Genomic DNA, 23433 nt, shown 5'->3' with positions numbered 1-23433 from the left:
CAAAGACAAGCCCTAAAAACAGTGAAGTAACCTACTACTATGTACATCCAGTGCTGCGTGGGGAAGTCTAATGCTGTCTGCGTATACACTATGCTGGTAATGATACATAACAGCATATTTGCACCTGTATGTAATGTAATGTGCATCTATGTAATATACAAGAAAAGGGTGTGGAGAGGAAAAGAAGAAATATCACAAAGAAAGAATAAGGCAGTGACCAGAGGTGAGCGAAACTACAGGTCTACAACCAAACATGATGGCTCTCGCTTTGCTTAGGGGTTTCCCACTCTGAATGTGCCCTGATCGTTTAGGCAGTAAGGAATATGCAGGGGCATCAGATTTGGTTTCAGACTGAGGTACTTTAGTTTTACTCTATAAACGAGTCTTTGAACCGCTGGGTCTATCTGCCTGGAGATGGATTATTACATATACTGCAGTTTCCACCACTGGCCACTAGATGTCAGCCTAACAAAATAATTCTGATTATCTTCTCATGGACCAAATGTTAGGACTCCATCGGCAGGAACTTCGGAAGGAAAGAGGTAAATAAAAGGGTTTTATAGTGACATATTCACATCTGTGAACAAATGTTGTACCCACAAACCCCTTTGAATCAAAGGACAACAAATTGTTCAACCTGAGGATAGAAAATCCTCAGCGATTCTGCCACCATAGAAGTGTTATACAGAGGAGAGCAGAGCGCAGAGAAGTTTTCCTAACTTTAGGGCAGGGGTGGGGAACCTTTTCAATGTTGAGGGCCGGTCGGGCATTAATAAAATCATTCGAGGGCCGCATACCGTGCGCGGCAGTTAGTAGCGTGGGTTTGCAGCACCCAGGGCAAGGCAAAGTATTGTTCCCCTAGTGCCCCTGCTATTGTAGTTAACCCCCAGTGATGCCCCTGCTATTGTAGTTAACCCCCAGTGATCCCCCTGCTATTGTAGTTAACCCCCAGTGATGCCCCTGCTATTGTAGTTAACCCCCAGTGATCCCCCTACTATTGTAGTTTACCCCCAGTGATGCCCCTTGTAGCCTAGTTAACCCCCAAGTCATATCCCTGGTGGACTAGTTAACCCCCATCAGGCATGTCCCTGGTGGCCTAGTTAACCCCCAAGTCATATCCCTGGTGGACTAGTTAACCCCCATCAGGCATGTCCCTGGTGGCCTAGTTAACCCCCATCAGGCATGTCCCTGGTGGCCTAGTTAACCCCCATCAGGCATGTCCCTGGTAGCCTAGTTAACCCCCATCAGTCATGTCCCTGGTAGCCTAGTTAACCCCCATCAGGCATGTCCCTGGTGGCCTAGTTAACCCCCATCAGGCATGTCCCTGGTGGCCTAGTTAACCCCCATCAGGCATGTCCCTGGTGGCCTAGTTAACCCCCATCAGGCATGTCCCTGGTGGCCTAGTTAACCCCCAAATAAAAAAAAATAAACATCCCACTCACCTTACCTCCGCTCCCACGCTGCCCATGTCCTCTTCTGTCCCAGGTCCTCTGTGCTGGTCTTCTCCTGCAGGCGGCGCGCGATGAAATGACGTCATCGCGAGGCCCGCAGGAGACTGAAGACACGCGCTGCTGGGGAAGCCGGCACAGACAACATCCTCCTGCGTCCGCCAGCTGTCACAGACACAGGAGGATGCTGTGTGCACCGGCTCCTTCCTCCTCCAGAGCAGCGCGCATCACAGGGGAGCCGCGGGCCGCATTGTGATGTCTCAGGGGCCGAATGCGGCCCGCGGGCCGGAGGTTCCCCACCCCTGCTTTAGGGGGAGACCATTACTAGCCCAACATACAGCTCTGGTTACATGTTACTATGGTTGTACAATTAATATTGTATCATGGGGAATCACCATTTTATACAGCTGATATCAGAGCCATGAAGGCGACACGTACCTCCAGGTATTAGCGTCTGGGTCAAACACTTCTATCGTCTTCAAGTACGTTGTGCCGTCAAATCCTCCTACAGCCATCAGCTGTCCATTGACCACAGCGAGACCGACCTATATAACACAGCACAGTATATATGTATACACTCTGTATTCCTGGTTTACCATCAAGCATATTTATCCAATGTGATGTCGGGTTGATTCTTAACCAGTAACAGCACCACTCCTGTCCATGGGCTATGGCTGGTACTGCAGTGCCAATAAAAAGCCACCTTTAACCCCTTAAGGACGGAGCCCAAAATGGCCCAAAAAGGACCGGGACAATTTTCAATTTAGCGTTTTCGTTTTTTCCTCCTCCCCTTCTAAGAGCCATAACTTGTTTATTTTTCCATCTACAGGGTATTGTAAGGGCTTGGTTTTTTCAGGAACAGGTGTACTTTGTAAAGGCGCCTTTTGGTCTATCTTACCATGTATGATGGAACCCCCCAAAAAATTATTTATGGGGTGAAAGTGGGGAAAAAAAATACAATGCTGCAAATTGAGGGGGGTTCCGTGTTTACGTATTGCACTTTACAGTAAAACTGAAATGTTATATTTATTCTATAGGTCGGTCTGATTACAGTGATATGCGGGTTATACAGCTTTTCTAATGTTTTATTATTTTTATTAACAGTAAAACTTTTTTTGCAAATAGGTGTGATTACAATGGCCCTTTTTTTTTTTAACTCTTAGCGTTTATTTTTTCACGTACGCGGCTGTTTGGAGTGTCATTTTTTGCGCCATGATCTCTAGTTTTAATTAATACCATAGTTGTGTAGATGAGATGTATTGATCAATTTTAATTCATTTTATTTTAAATAAAATGTAATATAAATAATCAATCCTGGCGTTTTTTAAGCGCTTTTTGTTTACGCCGTTTACCGTGCGGGAACAATATTGATTTATTTTATTAGATCAGACGATCAGCATGCTACGCTATATTATGTTTATTTATTTTTATGTGTTTTATTTATAAAATGGGAGAGGGGGGCGATTTAAACTTTTATTGGGGGAGGGGCTATGGTGTGTTTTTCAAAACTTTTTTTTTTTTTTTACACTTTTTATATCCCCTTAGGGAACTTTAACATTTTTACATTGGATTTCTTACACTGATCATTGCTATGTCATAGCATATCAGTGTTTTCTGTGCTATCATTCCATATATCTATACAGTGATCGCCGATCTGACTGCCGGAAGGAAGGCAAGAGACCTCCGGCAGTCAGAGAGAGCGATCGGTCAGTGAAAGGAGCACAGCTCCTGCCACTGATGTAAGTGCCGCAATCTGCAGGGACTGCCGGGGTTACAATTATTTTCCTTATATATTCTGGTGGTTAGTCTACACAAGTCAGCCATGATTAAGTAGCTCCTGCTCTGAAACGAGTCTCTATTTTTCATGGACGTCAATGTAATTTTTAACTTCATGTTTTTGTACTTCTTGGAATAAACTTTTATTTTACTGCACCTGCTGGAGTTGGATATTTTTCTACTATTCTACTTTTTTCTAAGCTGAACTGCCCATAAGATGTCATATACAGCTGTATTTCTTTAGTAAGAACCATTTGCACCCAGAGACATATTAGCAGACTGTAAAGCAGATGTGCTCCTACCCCACTCCGGCGTGATGTCATTGCAACGACTGGCGACCACTGATTGGTCCTGGGATTGTACCGTTCAGCGCTGCTCAGCTCGGTGGTGTCGTCTCTTCCACCTACTGCATAGATCATGTCCTGGTACACAGCGCAGCCCAGGTGTTTCCGCCGGGTACCCATGGGCGCTATTGTGTGCCAGCGGTTTTCCTGAGGATTGTACCGCTCAACTAAAAATGAGAGAACACAAAATATGAATTAGACATTACATATATATGGGAATCAGACTTTATACACATTGGACTGACGCACCAGTTTCACATAACATTACAAAGCAGCGCTAATTTTTAAATTTGAAAAAAATAAAATAAATCGCAGCAACCAGTTGGTGTTGTCATTGCAATATATAATGATCACAATAGGTGGAAATAGAATGTAAGCTGTATTAGAACAATAAAACCTCATGTGCTCCTAAGTGAGATCCAAAACTAAGCCGAGACTTCCTGTTGTGTCTGTGGTGATAAGAGGAGGCTGCTGTTAAGTGATCTGTACAGCATTGCAGCGTCATGTGACACCAGTAGATAGAGGAGACAATAGCAGATGGAATCTTCACAGGTCACAGAGCGCGCTCAGTAATGTCTCACATTCATCCGAAGGGGACAGAGTCTGTGTATTGTCATAGTTACATATAGTTAATACGGTTGAAAAAAGACACATGTCCATCAAGTTCAACCAAGGAGGGGATGGTTACAGGGAAGGGGGAGGGGTGATAGGTTCTATGTCGTCTATGTCAATGAGTCTTGCTGTAAATCATGTCACTAAATGCTGTTAAGAACAGACCAGGCAATATGGCTGCCCCCATAACAATGTACAAATAGTGAAATTTTAAAAAAATGAAAGTTAGAAAATAGAAAAAAATTAGAATAAAAGAACAAGTTTTAGTATCTGACTCTAATCAGTAAATATAACTTAGGTGACACATCCCCTTTAAACACTTGTAAAGTTACATGGCAGGTAAATGCGACAGCTGTCAAACATTTCTTGGACCTGGAAATAATCAGACACACCTTGCATTTACCTGCCATGTAGCTAACTGAGGGACTTTACAATAAAAAAAATAAAAACACAAAATAAAACTAAGTAAAGTTTGGGCGAGTGTTTTGTAACCTTCTCTGTAATGTGTTACCTTGAACGTGAAACAGATTTACTGAAGATTCCAATAATCCTGACTGATGCCTCTCAGTGCACTCACCGGTATTGAGGGGAGATGTTCCATCTGATCCCCCCACTGCATACAGAAACCCACCGAGGACTGCCACCGCCACGCCGAGCCTTCGGGTGCTCATGGAGGCAACGCGAGTCCATTTATTTTCCTTCGGGTCATACCTGTACGGCGGACGACAGATATAGGTTAGTATAGAGAAAGGCCAATGAACCGCCATACTGTGTTTAACTCCTCGCTCTTCTCTAGATTACTGAATGATCAGGAACCATCATAATCTACTAGAACATAGGTGTCAAACTCAGGCCCTTCAGCTGTTACAAAACTAAAATTCCCATCATGCCTGGACAGCCAAAGCTTTAGCTTTGGCTGTCCAGGCATGATGGGAATTGTAGTTTTAAAACAGCTGGAGGACCTGAGTTTGACACTTATGATCTAGAAGCCAAAAACCTTTTATGATCTCCTGTAACATATAAGTGCTCGCTGCTGCCACCTCTGTTCATGTCAGGAACTGCCCAGAGCAGAAGCAAATCCCCATAGAAAACCTTTCCTGCTCTGGACAGTTCCTGACATGGACAGAGGTGGCAGCAGAGAGCACTGTGTCAGACTGGAGAGGATACACAACTTCCTGCAGGATATACAGATGCTGATAAATATGGAAAGAATTTTTTAAATAGAAGTAAATTACAAATCTATATAAACTTTCTGAAACCAGTTGATTTAAAAGAAAAAAGATTTATGCAGGAGTACCCCTTTAAATTATTAAACACGCATCCACACCTTTCTACAATGTTCAGACAGGAGACACCATCCTGACCCCCTACAGCGTACAGATACCCTCCCAGGACAGCGACACCAACACTCGTCCGGCAAGTGCTGGTGGGGGCCACGTCACTGCTCCACTGGTTGGTCTTTGGGTCGTATCTAGGGAGAGAAGACAATAATACATGTAACCCAATGTCATAAATACATAGATCGTTCCGGATATACAAAAAAAATTAACGTAAAATACCTTTCGACACTGTTGAGGTATGAGGATCCATCATGGCCGCCCACAGCGTACAGTAGATCATCTAATACACTGACCCCCACCCCGCAGCGCCTTTTGCTCATAGAGGCGACCATCCTCCACTCGTTGGTCTGCGGGTCGTAACGTTCTACACTAGAGATGGCGTCTCCGCTGCACCAGCCGCCCACTGGAAGGAAAAGATGAGGATGCGTTACACAGGTTCAGGGGTTCCCTAAATTTACTGGAGGAATAATACAGGAACGGCACAACAAGGGGTTATGTATGAGGACCTAAACTGTAGGCAGGGGTCACATGGAGAGTGAACGGAAAGATGACCAAACATCGCTGCAGTCCTTTCATCTCTAATTTGTGACTAGGGAGTTGGGGCTCCCAGCAGTCCATCCCCCAATACTATATCACTTACCCTGTGGATAGGGATAAATTACTATTGGACTTTATTCTTTTAGACATTCCCCCTTTAAGGAAGATCAGCCCAATGTACCTGCAAACAGCACCTCCCCACAGCGAATGGGCTTGCGAGGCCTCGTCCTTGGACCCTGCATCAGTGGACGCTCCTGAGGAAGCAGAAGATAGTTTTTGGCTTCATCCACCAAATCCCTAAAAGAAAAATGAAAACACAAGTGAAATGACGGCTTTCTCTGTATAACAATGACCATGTGTATATCCACTCTTATAAACCCGCATATTATGCTGGAAATACCCTGGTATTGGTTTGACAACTCTCTCAGGACAGGGACATCCTCTGGATCAGGGAGGTCAAATCCAGGTTCTCCAGCTGTTGCAAAACTACAATTCCCATCATGCCTGGAGAGCTAAAGCTTTGGCTGTCCGGGCATGAAGGGAATTGTAGTTTTGTAACAGCTGAAGGACCTGGGTTAGGGCCCTAATAGATGAAATAGACACAACAATCAGCCAATGACAGCGATCATCGGCTGATCGTTGATATAGGTTTGCACCTATAATCTTCTGGCACCGACCGTGCACCGCTACGTGTAATAGCGGTGCGTGGCCGGCGGCTGACGATTTGCAAACAGAATACATTACCTATGCAGGCTGCAGGGTTCCTCTTGCGGTCTGCTTCTTCCTGGGTCCCGCACGCTGTAGCTTCAGACTGGCCTGTCTCAGCTGACAGGCCGCTCAGCCAATCACAGGTCAGAACCGCCGCGGCCAGTGATTGGCTGAGCAGCCTGTCAGCTTAGAGAGGCCGCTCTGAAGCTGGAGTGCGTAGGACCCGGGGAGAAGCAGACCGTAAGAGGAGCCCTGCAGCATGGAAAGGGAATGTATACAGTTTAAGCAAGGGCTGCAGGGACATTGGTAACAATCGGGCCGTGTAATAGGGCCAGTAAACGAGCGCTGATCTAGCAGATTGGTGCTCGTTTACACTTCTGATCAGGCCCCCATCGGCCCGTGTAATATTACCCTTAGTTACCTGTGCTCTGGACCTCCACTGTAAGGACTTAGAGGGGTTATTCTCCATGATTAGAAAAAACAGCAGCTTTCTTCCAAATACAGCACCACCCCTGTCCTCAGGTTGTGTGTGTTATTACAACTTGGCTCCATTCACTTTAACGGAACTGAGCTGCAATATCGCACCCAACCTGAGGACAAGATTGGTGCTGTCCCTCCCAGAAAGTGATTGGCTGAGCGGGCTGTCACTTCCAGACGAGTCTGTCTCAGGAGTGGAGGTGGGACTGCTCAGTCGGGACATGAAGGTAACGTCAGAGGACATTGGGGGAGTGCGAAAAGGTAAGAATGGGCTGTTTGTTATGTTCTCCCCAAAAGTTTAGTTTGACAGGAATACCCCTTTAACTCAATTACAGAACTGTGAAATCTAAAATGTCTCTGACTAGGAGTCAGGCACAGTTCAATAACCCCCGGGGGTGTAAACCATTCAGCGTATACCTGTATATAACCTGTGACCTACCGGCATTCTTCATCGCTTTTTATCAGCGGATCAGACCCCACTGTTCCTACTAAGAATTTTGGACTTAACAAAGGCAACCGGACGTGCTGTAAGACCTGGCGGAAAGAGGAATATAAAACTAATGAGAGAGGCCTCAAATGCTTCAAGTGCTTAAAGAGATAGATAGATAGATAGATAGATAGATAGATAGATAGATAGATAGATAGGAGATAGATAGATAGATAGATAGATAGATAGATAGATAGATAGATAGGAGATAGATAGATAGATAGGAGATAGATAGATAGATAGATAGATAGATAGATAGGAGATAGATAGATAGATAGATAGATAGGAGATAGATAGATAGATAGATAGATAGATAGGAGATAGATAGATAGGAGATAGATAGATAGATAGGAGATAGATAGATAGATAGGAGATAGATAGATAGATAGGAGATAGATAGATAGATAGATAGATAGATAGATAGATAGATAGATATAGCCGATATAAAAACGATTACATCCTTTTACACACACAGATACCTAACAAATTATCTGACAGAATATTGAAGCCAAAGCCAGGAACAGGCTATAAACAGAACAGGTCATAAAGGAACGACTAAGATTTCTCCTCTTGTCAAATCCATTGCTGGCTTTGGCTGCAAAAATCTGTCAGATAAATTTGTCTGTGTAAGGGTAGCCTCACACATACTGCATCGCAGCTGATTTTCTGCTGCGGGTCCGCAGCAGATCTGCAGCAGATTTGACTAAATGAATGAACACAGCATTAAATCCGCACTGTAAAATACGCTGCGGATCCGCAGCAGAAAATCAGCTGCGATGCGGTAAGTGTGAAGCTACCCTAAAAGAACCCTTATAGGCCGATCAGCGCTCGTTTACATTATTGATCGGCCTGTCTAATAGGAACCGGAGGGTCCATTTACACAGAAAGATTATCTGCCAAAGATCTGAAGCCAAAGCCAGGAACAGACTATAAACAGAGATCAGGTCATAAAGGAAAGACTGAGATTTCTCCTCTTTTTAAATCCATTCCTGGCTTTGGCTTCAAATCTTTGGCAGATAATCTGTCAGATACTCTTTCTGTGTAAATGGACCCTTAGACTATGTTCACACAACGTACATTTTATGACAACAATGGACGTTGTTTTCATGGCGAAGTGATTTGCACTGAAGTCAACGCAAACAACGACTGTTGATCACACAATTTATTGAACAGCAGCCGTTGTTTGGTATGGCTGTCAAAATTAATTATCGAGTCAATTATTTCCGTCCGTTTGCATGTTTATATGTTGTGTGAACATCACCTAAAAGTACAAAACCAACCTCCAGCAACAAGACAGGGCAGCAGGCACCTGCATTTACACAAACCCTAATGGAACAGACACAGAAATTAACATCCTAAAATCCTAATTTCCAGCCTCAGAAATATTAGATACAAGAGATGTTATCCTGAAAAACTCCCAACATGATGTGTGACATGAAATATGTGAGACTGCAGGATAAATGGTCATGTAAGCCTGAACTGCACACAGCCTGGGCGATACTCCTCCTATTACCATCCATTCTGTGAGGCTGGAGTACCCCTTTAATTCTAACCTCATGTCACTATGAATGTGCGGGTGCACTGCATACAATCTATGAGGTGTGCACATGCATACACCCCCCACCTGTGCACCTGTATACACCCCCCACCTGTGCACCTGTATACACCCCCCACCTGTGCACCTGTATACACCCCCCACCTGTGGTAGCTGCGGCCTCCGCTCCTGGATGCTGTATTTTACCCAGGCCATAACTGCGTTGAACACCTGCTCCTCGCTGCGCACGTTGAGCTCGTCGCTGGAAATGATGTCGATCAGCTGGTTGGCCGGGAGAAGCATAAACTCCTCACTTTCCATAACCTGGATGGGAAGAGGAAGAACACATTATGTATTAAACCTGATAAGAGGTGAATTCACGGGTGTCCTGTAACAATGGATGGTAGTAGGAAGCGTCTGAGTGACCTGTAGGTCATCGCTCATGGTGGCCCCTGAGTTTTTAGTGAATTTTAGTGAACAACCCAACTATGTAGATAGATAGATAAATGCAGAAACCACTGCAGCGCTCCCGACTTGATGAGAAAAAAAACTTGTAGTGACGGTTTATTTCATACGAGCACACACGGTGAAAAGCAGCGACATTTTCAACATCTTTTTCAAGCCGGTGACTACACTTCATGAAAACAGGTGTTTAAAGCGGCACTATCAGCAGGTAGTGAACCTGCTGATATGAGCCAGCCGCTATTTACCTCAGGATTCCAGGGCTGTAATTCATATTTCTTTGTGGTCCGGTATAGTGGCGCTTTCCGCTAATTGATAATGTGCTCATTAGCGGTTTCGAAACATTTGGGGCGTTCCCCATGCGTCCGAGCACCCGCTCCGGCGCCCTAGCCTGACTCCTCCCGGTCCGCCCACTATGCATATTTATATACGCATCGCTAGGCCGCTTGTTACGGCACATGTGCAGGAAGCAGCCCGTAACAAGCAGCCTAGCTATGCATATATGAATATGCATAGTGGGCGGGACGAGCGGGTGCTCGGACGCATGGGGAACGCCCCAAATGCTCTGAAACCACTAATTAGCATATCAGCAATTAGCGGAAAACGCCGCTATACTGGACCGCAAAGAAATATGAATTACAGCCCTGGAATCCTAAGGCAAATAGCCAAGATGGCTGTACGTTCCAGTGGTCCAACTACTTACCTTCCGGGTTGATGCTACGCGTCATTGCGTGTGAGTGGACCATGACTGCTCCGATTATGGTAAAACAGTAAGTTTTATCATTTTTGGATACTATTTTACTTATAACTTTGGAGTTTGGATATGATTTGTAACACGTATACCGGAGATATTTGCTTGTATCACTTTAGCGCTCTGGAACTAAGGGCGCTTTATAAATAAATAAATAATAATAATAATTATGCCGTGCAGCCACACACGTCACTCATTGATGATCGCATGTTGTATATTAAACACCCGTTTTGATAAAGTGTATTCACTGGCTTGAAAGAGACGCGTGTTCGTATGAAATAAACCGTCACTAAGTTTTTTCTCATCAGGTCGGGAGCGCTGCAGTCGTTTCTGCATCTATCTATACAGACACCTTCATTCTCTGAGTGCTGCCTGCGTTATATTTTTCTAGATAGACACATAAATACGTATATATAACATTTATCTAATGGGATAAAACATGAGGAGATAGAGTTGTGTACATAGGCCTGCCGCAGCTGCTGTAACCCGGTGGTGGCCATCCTGCTCTATAATAAGGCCGTGTCCTTGCCGGACCCTCTCCTGGTCACAGCTGTTCGGCCTCTCCCCGGGACTCCTGTAGCGATCACCCAGCATTAAAGTCCATCCAGTCAGCAACTTCCCAGCCCAGCAAGGTTCTCACTACCCCAAACACAGAGGGGATACGGCCTTGATTTGTTGTTGCTGCTGCTTGTCAGGGTAAGTGCACACATGGTGGAGTCGCACGTCACCCGCACAGCAGGCTGCAGACCTCTGGGGCCGACACTGATGTTTGGAATGAGGGACCCCCAAACCCTACCCAATCCGGCTGCACCAAGTGCCCCAGCTGCTCCAAACAGTCCAGGATGTCTGTGCTCTGTGGTCTCTTAGGACTGTATACATCATTTCTGCCCATATGGAGCACTTTAATAGTAGAAGCACCATGGCAAAACTGAGCTCTATGTCAATTAAAGGAAAAGTCTGGCGAAAATTTTTATGAAAGTATTGTATTGCCCCCCAAAAGTTATACAAATCCCCAATATACACTTATTACAGGAAATGCTTATAAAGTACTTTTTACCCTGCACTTACTACTGCATCAAGGCTTCACTTCCCGGATAACATGGTGATGTCACTTCCTGGATAACATGGTGATGTCACTTCCTGGATAACATGGTGACGTCACTTCCTGGATAACATGGTGACGTCACTTCCTGGATAACATGGTGACGTCACTTCCTGGATAACGTGGCGATGTCACTTCCTGGATAACGTGGTGATGTCACTTCCTGGATAACGTGGTGATGTCACTTCCTGGATAACGTGGTGATGTCACTTCCTGGATAACATGGTGATGTCACTTCCTGGATAACATGGTGATGTGTCCCCCTGCCATCATCCTCTGCAGCAGAAACAGCCCGCACAGCTCTGGGAGTCGGATCGTGACATCACCAGGTTATCCAGGAAGTGACATCACCAGGTTATCCAGGAAGTGACATCACCAGGTTATCCAGGAAGTGACATGTTATCCAGGAAAAGACATCACCACGTTATCCAGGAAGTGACATCACCACGTTATCCGGGAAGTGACGTCACCCTGTTATCCGGGAAGTGACGTCACCCTGTTATCCAGGAAGTGACATCACCATGTTATCCAGGAAGTGACATCACCATGTTATCCAGGAAGTGACATCACCATGTTATCCAGGAAGTGACATCACCACGTTATCCAGGAAGTGACATCACCATGTTATCCAGGAAGTGACATCACCATGTTATCCAGGAAGTGACGTCACCACGTTATCCAGGAAGTGACATCACCATGTTATCCAGGAAGTGAAGTCTTGATGCAGTAGTAAGTGCAGGTAAAACAGCCCTTTATGTGCATTTCCCATAATAAGTGTATATTGGTGATTTGTATAACTTTTGGGGGGCAATACAATACGTTAATAAAATTTTTTGCTACACTTCTCCTTTAAGTTATATTCAGGTTCAGACAAGGTTAGTGTAACTCTGCCATATACATTAAAGGGACACTCCAGAGAATATATTTTTTTTTTAAATTCAATTGGAGTCAGAAAGGTATACAGATCTACACATGGTTTCCTCTGGTGCGTGCAGTATGTGCGAGAGTCCTGAGATCGGTGTGACACATTGTTAGAGAGCCCACTAGTCTGCGCTCATGACCCACGGGCTCCTGTCTACAGATAAATGCAGTTCTCACCCCTCAAATGCAAAACTAACACACATCTATGGTAAACCCAGTGACCCTGCCAGAAATGCCATATATCCAACAAAGCCGCATTCAGCAGCGGATGGGACTTACTGAAATCCCCTTCACATGGTTGGTCCCGTAATCCGGCCAAATCCACATGGCAAATCCATTATATCCCCCACCCCCGTGGTCTAGAGCGGACTCAAAAGTGTTATGGGCATGCTCTGTACAGAGGTCAGGGTGCAGAACAGGGACAGAACTGTGACATCACCTACCGACCTCTATAGGAATGTTGAAGGCACACTCTGTGAATTTAATATGAAGTAGTAAGCAGCACCACCATATAGCATAGACATCTTTATTCACTGGGAACATAGGAGTGTTGTAGGCATACTCGGTGACCTTTACAGGGATGAGGGGTAAGGCGGCTGTGAACATCATCTTCTGATTCCTACTGGAGAGTGTTATAGGCATGCTCTGTGACCTTTACAGGGATGGGGCTGTGACAATGGGAGAGTGTTGTGGCCAAGCTCTGTCACCTGTGCAAGGTTAAGATGGAATGAGACCATCGGCTATTGACTTCTATGGGAGAGTGTTGTGGACATGCTCAGTGATATGTGATGCTAGAGCTGAGGATGCAAGTTGTATTCATCACCTATTATGAACGGTCTGTGTTATCCACACACTGGTGTCACCTTTCATGGGTGACGACTGCTGAGAGGTGATCTATACAGAATAGGATGGACATTTTTTATTTTTTTTTGGGGGGGGGGGGGGGGTTCTCACAGAAGTTTGAATTTGACAGAAAAATGTTATTTATACACTAGATAATTTTCAGATCAGACATTCCCTTTAAGTACAAGCTTAAGGCAAACATTTACTGAGGCCCGATACACCGTCCGCACACTCGGGAATCTCTGTAACCCGAGAGGCTTTGAAACACCCGATATTTGCTGGGATGGGCGACGTATAGAGTTCTATGTAAACATGTTTAGGATTGTACACTGGCAGCGCAGGAATGACAGATCCGGGCGGGTGTCAGCTGTCGCTCGCTGTAACCCCTGTCATCTCGTCCGGGATATACGGCCCATAAGCAAACTTGTAAAATGTATGGGATTTCTGGGACCCTCCTGTGCTGTATACTCTAGGATAACAATGGGAACCCCCCCCCATAACTATGGGAGCTCAGTACAGTGCTGTATACACCAGGATAACTATGGGAGCTCAGTACAGTGCTGTATACACCAGGATAACTATGGGAGCTCAGTATGGTGCTGTATACTCCAGGATAACTATGGGACCCCCCCTATGCTGTATACTCCAGGATAACTATGGGAGCTCAGTACAGTGCTGTATACTCCAGGATAACTATGGGGGCTCAGTACAGTGCTGTATACTCCAGGATAACTATGGGAGCTCAGTAGAGTGCTGTATACTCCAGGATAACTATGGGAGCTCAGTGCTGTGCTGTATACTCCAGGATAACTATGGGGGCTCAGTACAGTGCTGTATACTCCAGGATAACTATGGGAGCTCAGTACAGTGCTGTATACTCCAGGATAACTATGGGAGCTCAGTGCTGTGCTGTATACTCCAGGATAACTATGGGAGCTCAGTACAGTGCTGTATACTCCAGGATAACTATGGGGGCTCAGTTCGGTGCTGTATACTCCAGGATAACTATGGGGGCTCAGTACAGTGTTGTATACTCCAGGATAACTATGGGAGCTCAGTACAGTGCTGTATACTCCAGGATAACTATGGGGGCTCAGTTCGGTGCTGTATACTCCAGGATAACTATGGGGGCTCAGTACAGTGTTGTATACTCCAGGATAACAATGGGAGCTCAGTTCGGTGCTGTATACTCCAGGATAACTATGGGAGCTCAGTTCGGTGCTGTATACTCCAGGATAACTATGGGAGCTCAGTACAGTGCTGTATACTCCAGGATAACTATGGGGGATCAGTTCAGTGCTGTATACTCCAGGATAACTATGGGAGCTCAGTGCTGTGTTGTATACTCCAGGATAACTATGGGGGATCAGTTCGGTGCTGTATACTCCAGGATAACTATGGGAGCTCAGTTCGGTGCTGTGTACTCCAGGATAACAATGGGAGCTCAGTACAGTGCTGTATACTCCAGGATAACAATGGGAGCTCAGTACGGTGCTGTATACTCCAGGATAACTATGGGAGCTCAGTACAGTGCTGTATACTCCAGGATAACTATGGGGGATCAGTTCGGTGCTGTATATTCCAGGATAACAATGGGAGCTCAGTACGGTGCTGTATACTCCAGGATAACTATGGGAGTCCCCCCCTCCATGCTGTATACTCCAGGATAAAAATGGGACCCCCCTACGCTGTATACTCCAGGATAACTATGGGGGCTCAGTACGGTGCTGTATACTCCAGGAAAACTTTTCCCTTATACAATTGCTCAGAATTGTGGAAGATTATCAGAAACAAGCGCTCCATTGTCTCCATGCTGACCTGCCAGTATACCAGTATCCTGACAGAGATGACGCAACCACAATACCGGGTCACAACAGCCTGCAAACGGGGAAAGGCACCTACTGATGACGGCCGGACACAGTCTGGATTACTGCTCCATTCATTACAAAAAAATAAATCTTCAATCTGAAACCACCTGGTCTGCAAGGATCACTTCTCAGCCGACTCCTCCTTATCATCACAGTCCGGATTACAATAAGTGACACATATATGGATAACACAGGATCCACCATTACTAACAGCAGGTGATGGTCACAGCTCCCAGCACAATGGCCTCTGCACTGGATACAGAGCATGCCCACAACACTCCTCTATTACATTTAATAGGTGACAGTCACAGCTCACTTCCTACACACTGACCTCCATACAGGTCACAGAGCATGCCCACAATGCTTACAGACTTCTATGGGTGACCGTAACGGCTCACTTACATAGTCGATAAGGACAAGAGGGAATCCAGATCACCTCATAAGTGTCAGTGTCATACTTTTATTTTGCAGAAATCAATAGTCCAGGCGATTTTAAGAAACTTTGTAATTGGGTTTATTAGGCAAATCTGCCATTATCTGCATTCAAAAAACTTTCCCCAGGTCCCCCCCCCCCTCCTCTCTCTCATTCACTGCTCATTATCAGGAAATCTCAACTCTTTTACATCAGTCATGCCCTGTGTAATCTATGGAGAGGAGAGGAGGGAGATTAGTCAGCAGCAGAGAGCAGAGAACAAAGGATTACACAGTGGGAGCTGTGTGAAAGTCGTATGAGGTCAGAGAGGTCAGTGCTGATGTCAGAGGAGATAGCCCGGTGATGTACCTGTAAATTAACTCTTTGTTGTCCTGTTTTGGTGCCTCATCTCCCTCCACCCCTCCCCTCTCCATAGAGAACAATGAGGACAGGGGGGAGAGCTTCAAACTGCTTTTTCATGATAAAAATGCATTTTTCGGCTAATAAACCCAATTACAAAGTTTTAAGTACTAACGATTTCTGCAAAAAAATTTAAATGACAGTGACACTAAGTTATTCCCCCCCTTCCCGTCCACAGGTTACAGAGCATACCCACCACATTCTCCCATAGAGGTCAATAGGTGATGACAGCGGGTCCCCCCTCCCTGCACACTGTCTCTTTCCATGCAGCTGCTCCCTCCTCCTCCTCTTTATTGGCAGCAGCCGTAATCTGATCCCTCAGTCTGATCCATCTCATCTTTGCCTTTCTGATAAATTTACAGCGAGTGATCAGTGATCTGGGCAATGCATCCAGCTGCAGGTTATACCAGATGTGCATGCATTATAATGTGCACCAGGGTAAGCAGCGAGTCTGCACCCAAACCAACATAAATCAGTATATTTATAATCTGCAGCAGATCTGCGCGGTGCGAACTTGTCCTAAGAAAACAACTGGCCGTAAATTAAACGCTCAATAAAGTCAACTGCAAAAACAAGAGAGACGCGGCCACAGACTGTGACCCAGCAATAAGTGCAGCCAGTGCAAGTATCATAGAGTTACTGTCCCCCCTGGAGACCCCTCTGCCCCCCAATATAGTTACCAGCAGCCATAGGGTCCCCATAGCTGCCTGCACCGTCTCCGGCTGCGCTCCATCCAGAAATGGTAGGGGAATTGGAAATGCCGATCACAATCCTGGTTAGATCTGTAAATAGATTTGCTGGAGAGGGAAGCGACACTCACATCTACACTGAAACCCAATCCATGGAACATCACAGAGGCATGTGAGCTCCGGGCCGAGATACTGACACAAAACCCACCTGGGATCCCGGCAGGAGGAGGAGGCCGGAGACCCGGGACACACTGACTGATGGACAATGGACAGACGGCTACAACAAACCTGAACTATAATGTGCACTTATATTTAGAGACAATAAAAGGCTCCACAAAATATTGTATCGATTCAGAGCAATAAAATAATGGACAGAGTGTAAACCTGGCAGCGGGGCTGATGACAGCAAAGCCGGGCCGCAAACGGAGCCAAGGGCGGGAACTTACTGGTCACTTAGGGGCAGGACGTAAAGGGTCACTGGCCTTACGAAAAACTTTTGGCATGTCATAGAGAAGTCATAGAGACAGGTTATAGTGTCATAGAGACATGTCAGAGTGTTCACACCTGTACTGACTGGCCAGGAGAAGACCGCACTGCAGCACATCCTCTCCCCGCTGTGTGTAAGAGTTGGGCTAATAATGGAGCTCTGCGGAGCCCGACTCTTTTCAGCGCGTCGTTCTTCGGATCGGTACAAGTGTCAACAATCAGACCGGGACCGATCAAAACTTTTGAAAATGTCTTTATCACATGTCAACATTTTTTAGTAACGACAGATACACTTTAAAGGCTATGCTCACACTAAGTAAGTTCCGTAGTAATCACGGCCGTTGTAACAATGGCTGTGATTGGTACGGAACTTACATAGTGCTGCCCTCTATGGAATCCTAGCCAGAGTGTACACACATAGTATACACTCCGGCCGGGATCCCTAGTGGCACCGCAAGAAACTGACATGTCAGAACCTGTCAGTGCACACAGTGGAGCATGCGGCTCCGGCTGCACGCTCCATTGTGTGCAGCGGGGAATTCGGATGTGAATTCAGCGGCAGTAAAAATTATTTGGCCGTTACTGCAGTACCGCCCAGGATGATCTTTTCTGACACCGGCCAATATGTGACTCATTATGTGGGAACATAGCCTAAATAAGTATCCTTCCTCCTCTTTCCATAGACTTCTATGGGCAGCTGTAACCTGATCTCTCAGTCAAGCTAAAAATCCATCTATTTGTTTCCTCTGTAAGGACAGAATTTAGTAATATCTCCACAGCAAGCACGAAATAGGACTAAAATAATCATATCTGCGATTTTAAAGTTTGGTGATCTCACCGGTTTGGGTGTGACCGGCCGAATACCTAATGTGTACGGAGGTGTTAGGAGACTGGTCACAGCAGACGTTAAAATAAAAGGCATAATGAGTATCGGTGTACCAATACATTGCTACCACAGGAGATGAGGGGTGTCTAGCAGCGGCTTATCCCTCTCTCCATACTGAGAACACATGCACACACCAGCAATGGGGATGTTACTGACTATAGGAGGGACGGTAAGAACAGAATCACATGCTAAACATTAAGTTAATAGTTACCTAAAGTGTGAGGGCACCTGTAAGCTGAACTTCCTATAAGGTTTTCCAGGACTAGAAAAAACATGGCCGCTTTCTTTCAGAAACAGCAGCTCTCCTGTCCTCAGGTTGGGTATGTGGTGTTACAGCTCACACACAACCTGAGGACACGGCTGGCATTATTTTTGCAAGAAAATAGCTATGATTTTACTGACACTGGATAACCCTCTTTAAAAGACACAGTACCGAATAATATGTATAGTCTCTTGTAGGCAATGTAAGATTGACAGCAAACAATCCTTAGGGGGCGCTCCGACTACAGTTATATAACATGTAATAAATGCTCTAGATTACGTCGAGCTGCAGCCTATGGTCTGTACCCTGAGCTACAAGGAGCCTGAGCTAGTGGCTGCAGACTGAGACTAGTGGCTGGGACGTCTCCCATTAGGAACCTATATCTATACAGCACATCCTCATATGAGTATACAGGACATTATAGATCAGTACTGAATAACGTAAGCTGTCATTCCAAAGCTGATGTGACTTATAATACTTTCAGCAGCTTCTCTATGTGCAGCTCTCTCCTCCCCTCTCCACTGACTTCTATGGGCAGCTGTAACCTGATAGGTCACTGTTCTCATCAGACTTCAGCAGTTTATTAGGGTCGGTGATGAGTTGGGGAGGTAGGAGCCTAATAAGTGGTGAAAGTCATTTTCTCTGATAAGATATATTACAAGATTGTTTTTACATTACTTTGTACTATTGCTGAATCTGTAGTGGAGACAGCCCAAACTGAGGATGCATATGTATATTTAGGGTCATCAGACGTAGTATGGGTATATTAATATATATATATCACCTCTATTGTGACCTGTAAATACAGCATGCATTGTGAGAGGAGGCAGCGGCTCTGTCGTTGTCATCACCGTGTCACTTTCGTCATTTTTCAAGGACATTAACAACACAGCTGGCTGGGAACCTTACCCCGCCGAGCGTATTACCTTTCCGTCATACACATTTTCCATCGCCCTTACCTCCTGGAAGTTATGCTGGGTAAACTTGTCAGCGATTCTCAGCAGCTCCCTGCAGGAGTGAGTATCGGCGAAGGCTCGGATACCTAAGCAGTTGGATGGGTCAAGCTGCCGCTTCAGGAATTCGCAGCAGGCCTCCTGGATCTCGGCGAGCTGGAGGAGACAAGCGGCCGGCAGCAGTGTCTGCACGTTGCCTTCTTCTACCGTGATCTGTGAGGTGTATGAGAAGTCAATGAGCAGCTCCATGGCCCGCTCATCGATGTCCCGGATCACTACCTCGGTCTGTCGGCTCTCCGCTAATTCTCCAGTAAACATCGCCCGGAAATAGGGGCTGCAGGCCGAGAGGATGACCCGGTGGGCGTAGATCTTTTTGGCACCGACCACGAGGACCACATCGCAGAGCTCCCTGTGCTTCCGCAAGAGGTTGATAACCTCCAGGGTCTGCCGCGGATGCTTATCGGAGACATAAGGCATGCGGGCCGGTTGTGGGACCCCCTCCGGTAACTTGTTGGGGTCTCCCAGGGTGCAACGGCTCGTCACATCCATTCCAGTCTCACCTGGGCGAGTATTGAGACACCTAAGAAGAAACAAAAATACAACAATGAAAAGTGACGGCACATAAAGTGGTAACAAATCCCAAATCTTTACAGTATTGAGCATAATTCTATGGGCCCCGAGGTCTGCGATGTGATACTGCGCCCCTCTGTATGTTATACCCCCTCTATATGTAATATGTGCATCTACCTGCAATGGGACAGATCTCCAAATCTCCAGTCTTCCAGTACTTATCAGCTGCTGTATGTCCTGCAGGAAGTGGTGTATTCTCTCCAGTCTGACACAGTGCTCTCTGCTGCCACCTCTGTCCATGTCAGGAACTGTCCAGAGCAGCAGCAAATCCCCTTAGAAAACCTCTCCTGCTCTGGACAGTTCCTGACATGGACAGCGGTGGCAGCAGAGAGCACTGTGTCAGACTGGAGAGAATACACCTCTTCCTGCAGGACATACAGCAGCTGATAAGTACTGGGAGACTGGAGATTTTTTTAAAAAGAAAAAGACGTCAATTACATAGAAGTCAATTACAAATTTATATATTTTTCTGAAACCAGTTGGTATGAAAGAAAAAAAAAATGACGGTATATATACAGTATACATATATATAGCAAATACAGCATTAATTAATGTTTTTTGGTCAATTTACCAGCCCCAAAAATTAAACAAAAAGTAAAAAATCTGTATGCACAAAAAAAAAAACAACTAAGAACTAAGTACTAACAAATACAACAATTCATTGCTACATTGGCCATTTATTATAAGGTGTGGGTTTCAAACTAAAAATTTTTAATTTAAATTTTAATTGAATTTTTTTAGTTTCTCAAAGTCATAATAAAAAAACCTTAATCCATTTCTGAGCTCATATCCCAGTACAGAATAAACACATCATACACAGCCCCCTGTAAAGGCCATAAACACAATATGAAAAAGAGTTACAAGATGGTTTTATTGGTTTTCTGTTCTGCTCCACAAAAAAAGTTTTAAAAAGTTTTCCCCCCCATTATGGTGCAGTAATGAATGGCGGCTGTCTGGCAGATTGACAGTTGACAATGTTCTGGCTCTTGGAGGGCAGGGTAAAAAAAAAAAAAAAGTGCTGAATTATAAGCTGCAGATCCAGGAGCATGCAGCATCTATGCATCACACTCCGCGCTCTCCCGCTGCAGCCGTCACATGTCTTTCCTTGCTCCTCATCATGCAGCATGCAGGCTACCCCCTATGTCTGGTCTGTGCGCCCCATTACCAGGCTATGAGATCTGGCATCTCTGAGCCTTCTGCCTCCAGTGCTGAGGATCTGACAAGTCTCTGCTGCGGCTGGGGAGGACAGTGAGGAGTGGGACGGCTGGACGACACAAGGCGAGCCCTCTCCGGCTCTCCTATCATTCAGCCAACAGCTGCAGGGTGAAACCGGAGCCCGGCGGGTGGAAGGCTCAGCAACTCAGAGGAAAAAAAACATTCAATGTATTTATATATATATATAGAGAGAGAGTGGACGGGAAAAGGAGGAGGCGCTGCAGGGGCCGCAGTCCATTTGTGAAAGAAAAGAATTATTGGAAGCGCAATAAATATTTCACATGGTTTCGCTTTCAGAGACAAATCAATACGCCATGGATTTATATCTGCAAACAGGAACCGCACCATATAAACCTCCCTGAAGAGAAAACCAGATGCTGATGTGGAAGGGCTAGCACACGCAACGGTGAACGGGCGAGGGCACGCAACGGTGAACGGGCGAGGGCACGCAACGGTGAACGGGCGAGGGCACGCAACGGTGAACGGGCGAGGGCACGCAACGGTGAACGGGCGAGGGCACGCAACGGTGAACGGGCGAGGGCACGCAACGCGGAAGGGCGAGGGCACGCAATGCGGAAGGGCGAGGGCACGCAACGCGGAAGGGCGAGGACACCCAACGCGGAAGGGGGCGAGGGCACCCAACGCTGAAGGGGGCGAGGGCACCCAACGCTGAAGGGGGCGAGGGCACCCAACGCTGAACGGGCGAGGGCACCCAACGCTGAACGGGCGAGGGCACCCAACGCTGAACGGGCGAGGGCACCCAACGCTGAACGGGCGAGGGCACCCAACGCTGAACGGGCGAGGGCACCCAACGCTGAACGGGCGAGGGCACCCAACGCTGAACAGGCGAGGGCACCCAACGCTGAACGGGCGAGGGCACCCAACGCTGAACGGGCGAGGGCAACCAACGCTGAACGAGCGAGGGCAACCAACGCTGAACGGGCGAGGGCAACCAACGCTGAACGGGCGAGGGCACGCAACGCGGTAGGGCGAGGGCACGCAACGCGGAAGGGCGAGGGCACGCAACGCGGAAGGGCAAGGGCACGCAACGCGGAAGGGCGATGGGAAGGCAACGCGGAAGGGCGAGGGCACGCAACGCAGATACAGCTGCAAATTGGCCCATTCATAACTGTGCATGCAAAAAAAATTGCACAGATTGCTGCAGATTTCTTTGGCTTTGCAGCAAGATCTCTCCAGCTGTCACAGAACTACAACTCCCAGCATGCCTTGATGGCTGAAGGCTGACGGACAGTGCTGGAAGTTACAGTTTTGCAACTAAACAAGAACATGCACAAAAACATGCTTCATTAGATCAGGGATGGGGAACGCTAGGACCCCCAGCTGCTGCAAAGCTACAACTTCCATCATACTAAAGCTTTGGCTGTCCAGCCATGATGGCAATTGCAGTTTAGCAACAGCCGGATCGGACATAAGATGGGAATATCTCTTTGCATCAAGGTTTATTTAAATAACAAATCAAGAAAAAAGGAATTTATTTATAATTGGCATCAATCTCGCTTAGTAGTATATCAGTCAATGGATAGGGATCATGGCACATACTAATGCTCTGGGGCTGCATGATCCGCTACACAGGCTGGATGACACTATGGTTGCTGCGTACATTTGATGTAATTACTATAGATATATAGCCCAGAATACACAGTGTAGTTGGGGATCTCTATGTCTATCTATTTATCAGTGGTGCCTTGGATTACGAGTAGAATTTGTTTCGGGACCGTGCTTGTAATCCAAATCCCCTCTTAAACCAAAGCAAATTTTCCCATAAGAAACCATTGAAATGCAGACAATTGGTTCCACATCCCAAATATAATGATTTTATATTCTGAATAACATGTTAAACAGATGAAACAAACATTCAGAAACAGCTGGATATGTGATATGTAAGTTACTGTACAATATAGCAATCAGCATGTGGTATATAATGTATAGTAACTGTATAACCCTGATAACACAGCAGCTGGATATGTGATATATAAGTTACTGTACAGTATAGCAATCAGCATGTGGTATATAATGTATAGTAACTGTATAACCGTGATAACACAGCAGCAGCTGGATATGTGATATATAAGTTACTGTACAGTATAGCAGCATGTGGTATATAATGTATAGTAACTGTATAACCCTGATAACACAGCAGCTGGATATGTGTTATATAAGTTACTGTACAGTATAGCAATCAGCATGTGGTATATAATGTATAGTAACTGTATAACCCTGATAACACAGCAGCTGGATATGTGATATAT

The 23433-nt window shown here is 45.9% G+C and overlaps 1 protein-coding gene across 1 annotated transcript in view; it reads right to left on the bottom strand.

The window, feature by feature from the left end:
- KLHL20 (kelch like family member 20) overlaps positions 1 to 23433 on the bottom strand; it is a 32986-nt gene that overhangs the window by 635 nt on the left and 8918 nt on the right. Inside the window, exons 3-11 of the mRNA XM_069967622.1 lie at positions 19325 to 19898; positions 9429 to 9587; positions 7682 to 7776; positions 6239 to 6354; positions 5740 to 5923; positions 5508 to 5651; positions 4758 to 4891; positions 3527 to 3735; positions 1887 to 1993 (exon numbers count right to left, since the gene is read on the bottom strand). Of these exons, the coding sequence (XP_069823723.1) occupies positions 1887 to 1993; positions 3527 to 3735; positions 4758 to 4891; positions 5508 to 5651; positions 5740 to 5923; positions 6239 to 6354; positions 7682 to 7776; positions 9429 to 9587; positions 19325 to 19898 (1722 nt within the window). The remainder of the gene's footprint in view (positions 1 to 1886; positions 1994 to 3526; positions 3736 to 4757; positions 4892 to 5507; positions 5652 to 5739; positions 5924 to 6238; positions 6355 to 7681; positions 7777 to 9428; positions 9588 to 19324; positions 19899 to 23433) is intronic.

Source organism: Dendropsophus ebraccatus, chromosome 4 (genome assembly GCF_027789765.1).
Source record: "Dendropsophus ebraccatus isolate aDenEbr1 chromosome 4, aDenEbr1.pat, whole genome shotgun sequence".
In the NCBI taxonomy this organism is placed as follows: domain Eukaryota; kingdom Metazoa; phylum Chordata; class Amphibia; order Anura; family Hylidae; genus Dendropsophus; species Dendropsophus ebraccatus.
This window is presented reverse-complemented; position numbering and strand designations above follow the sequence as displayed.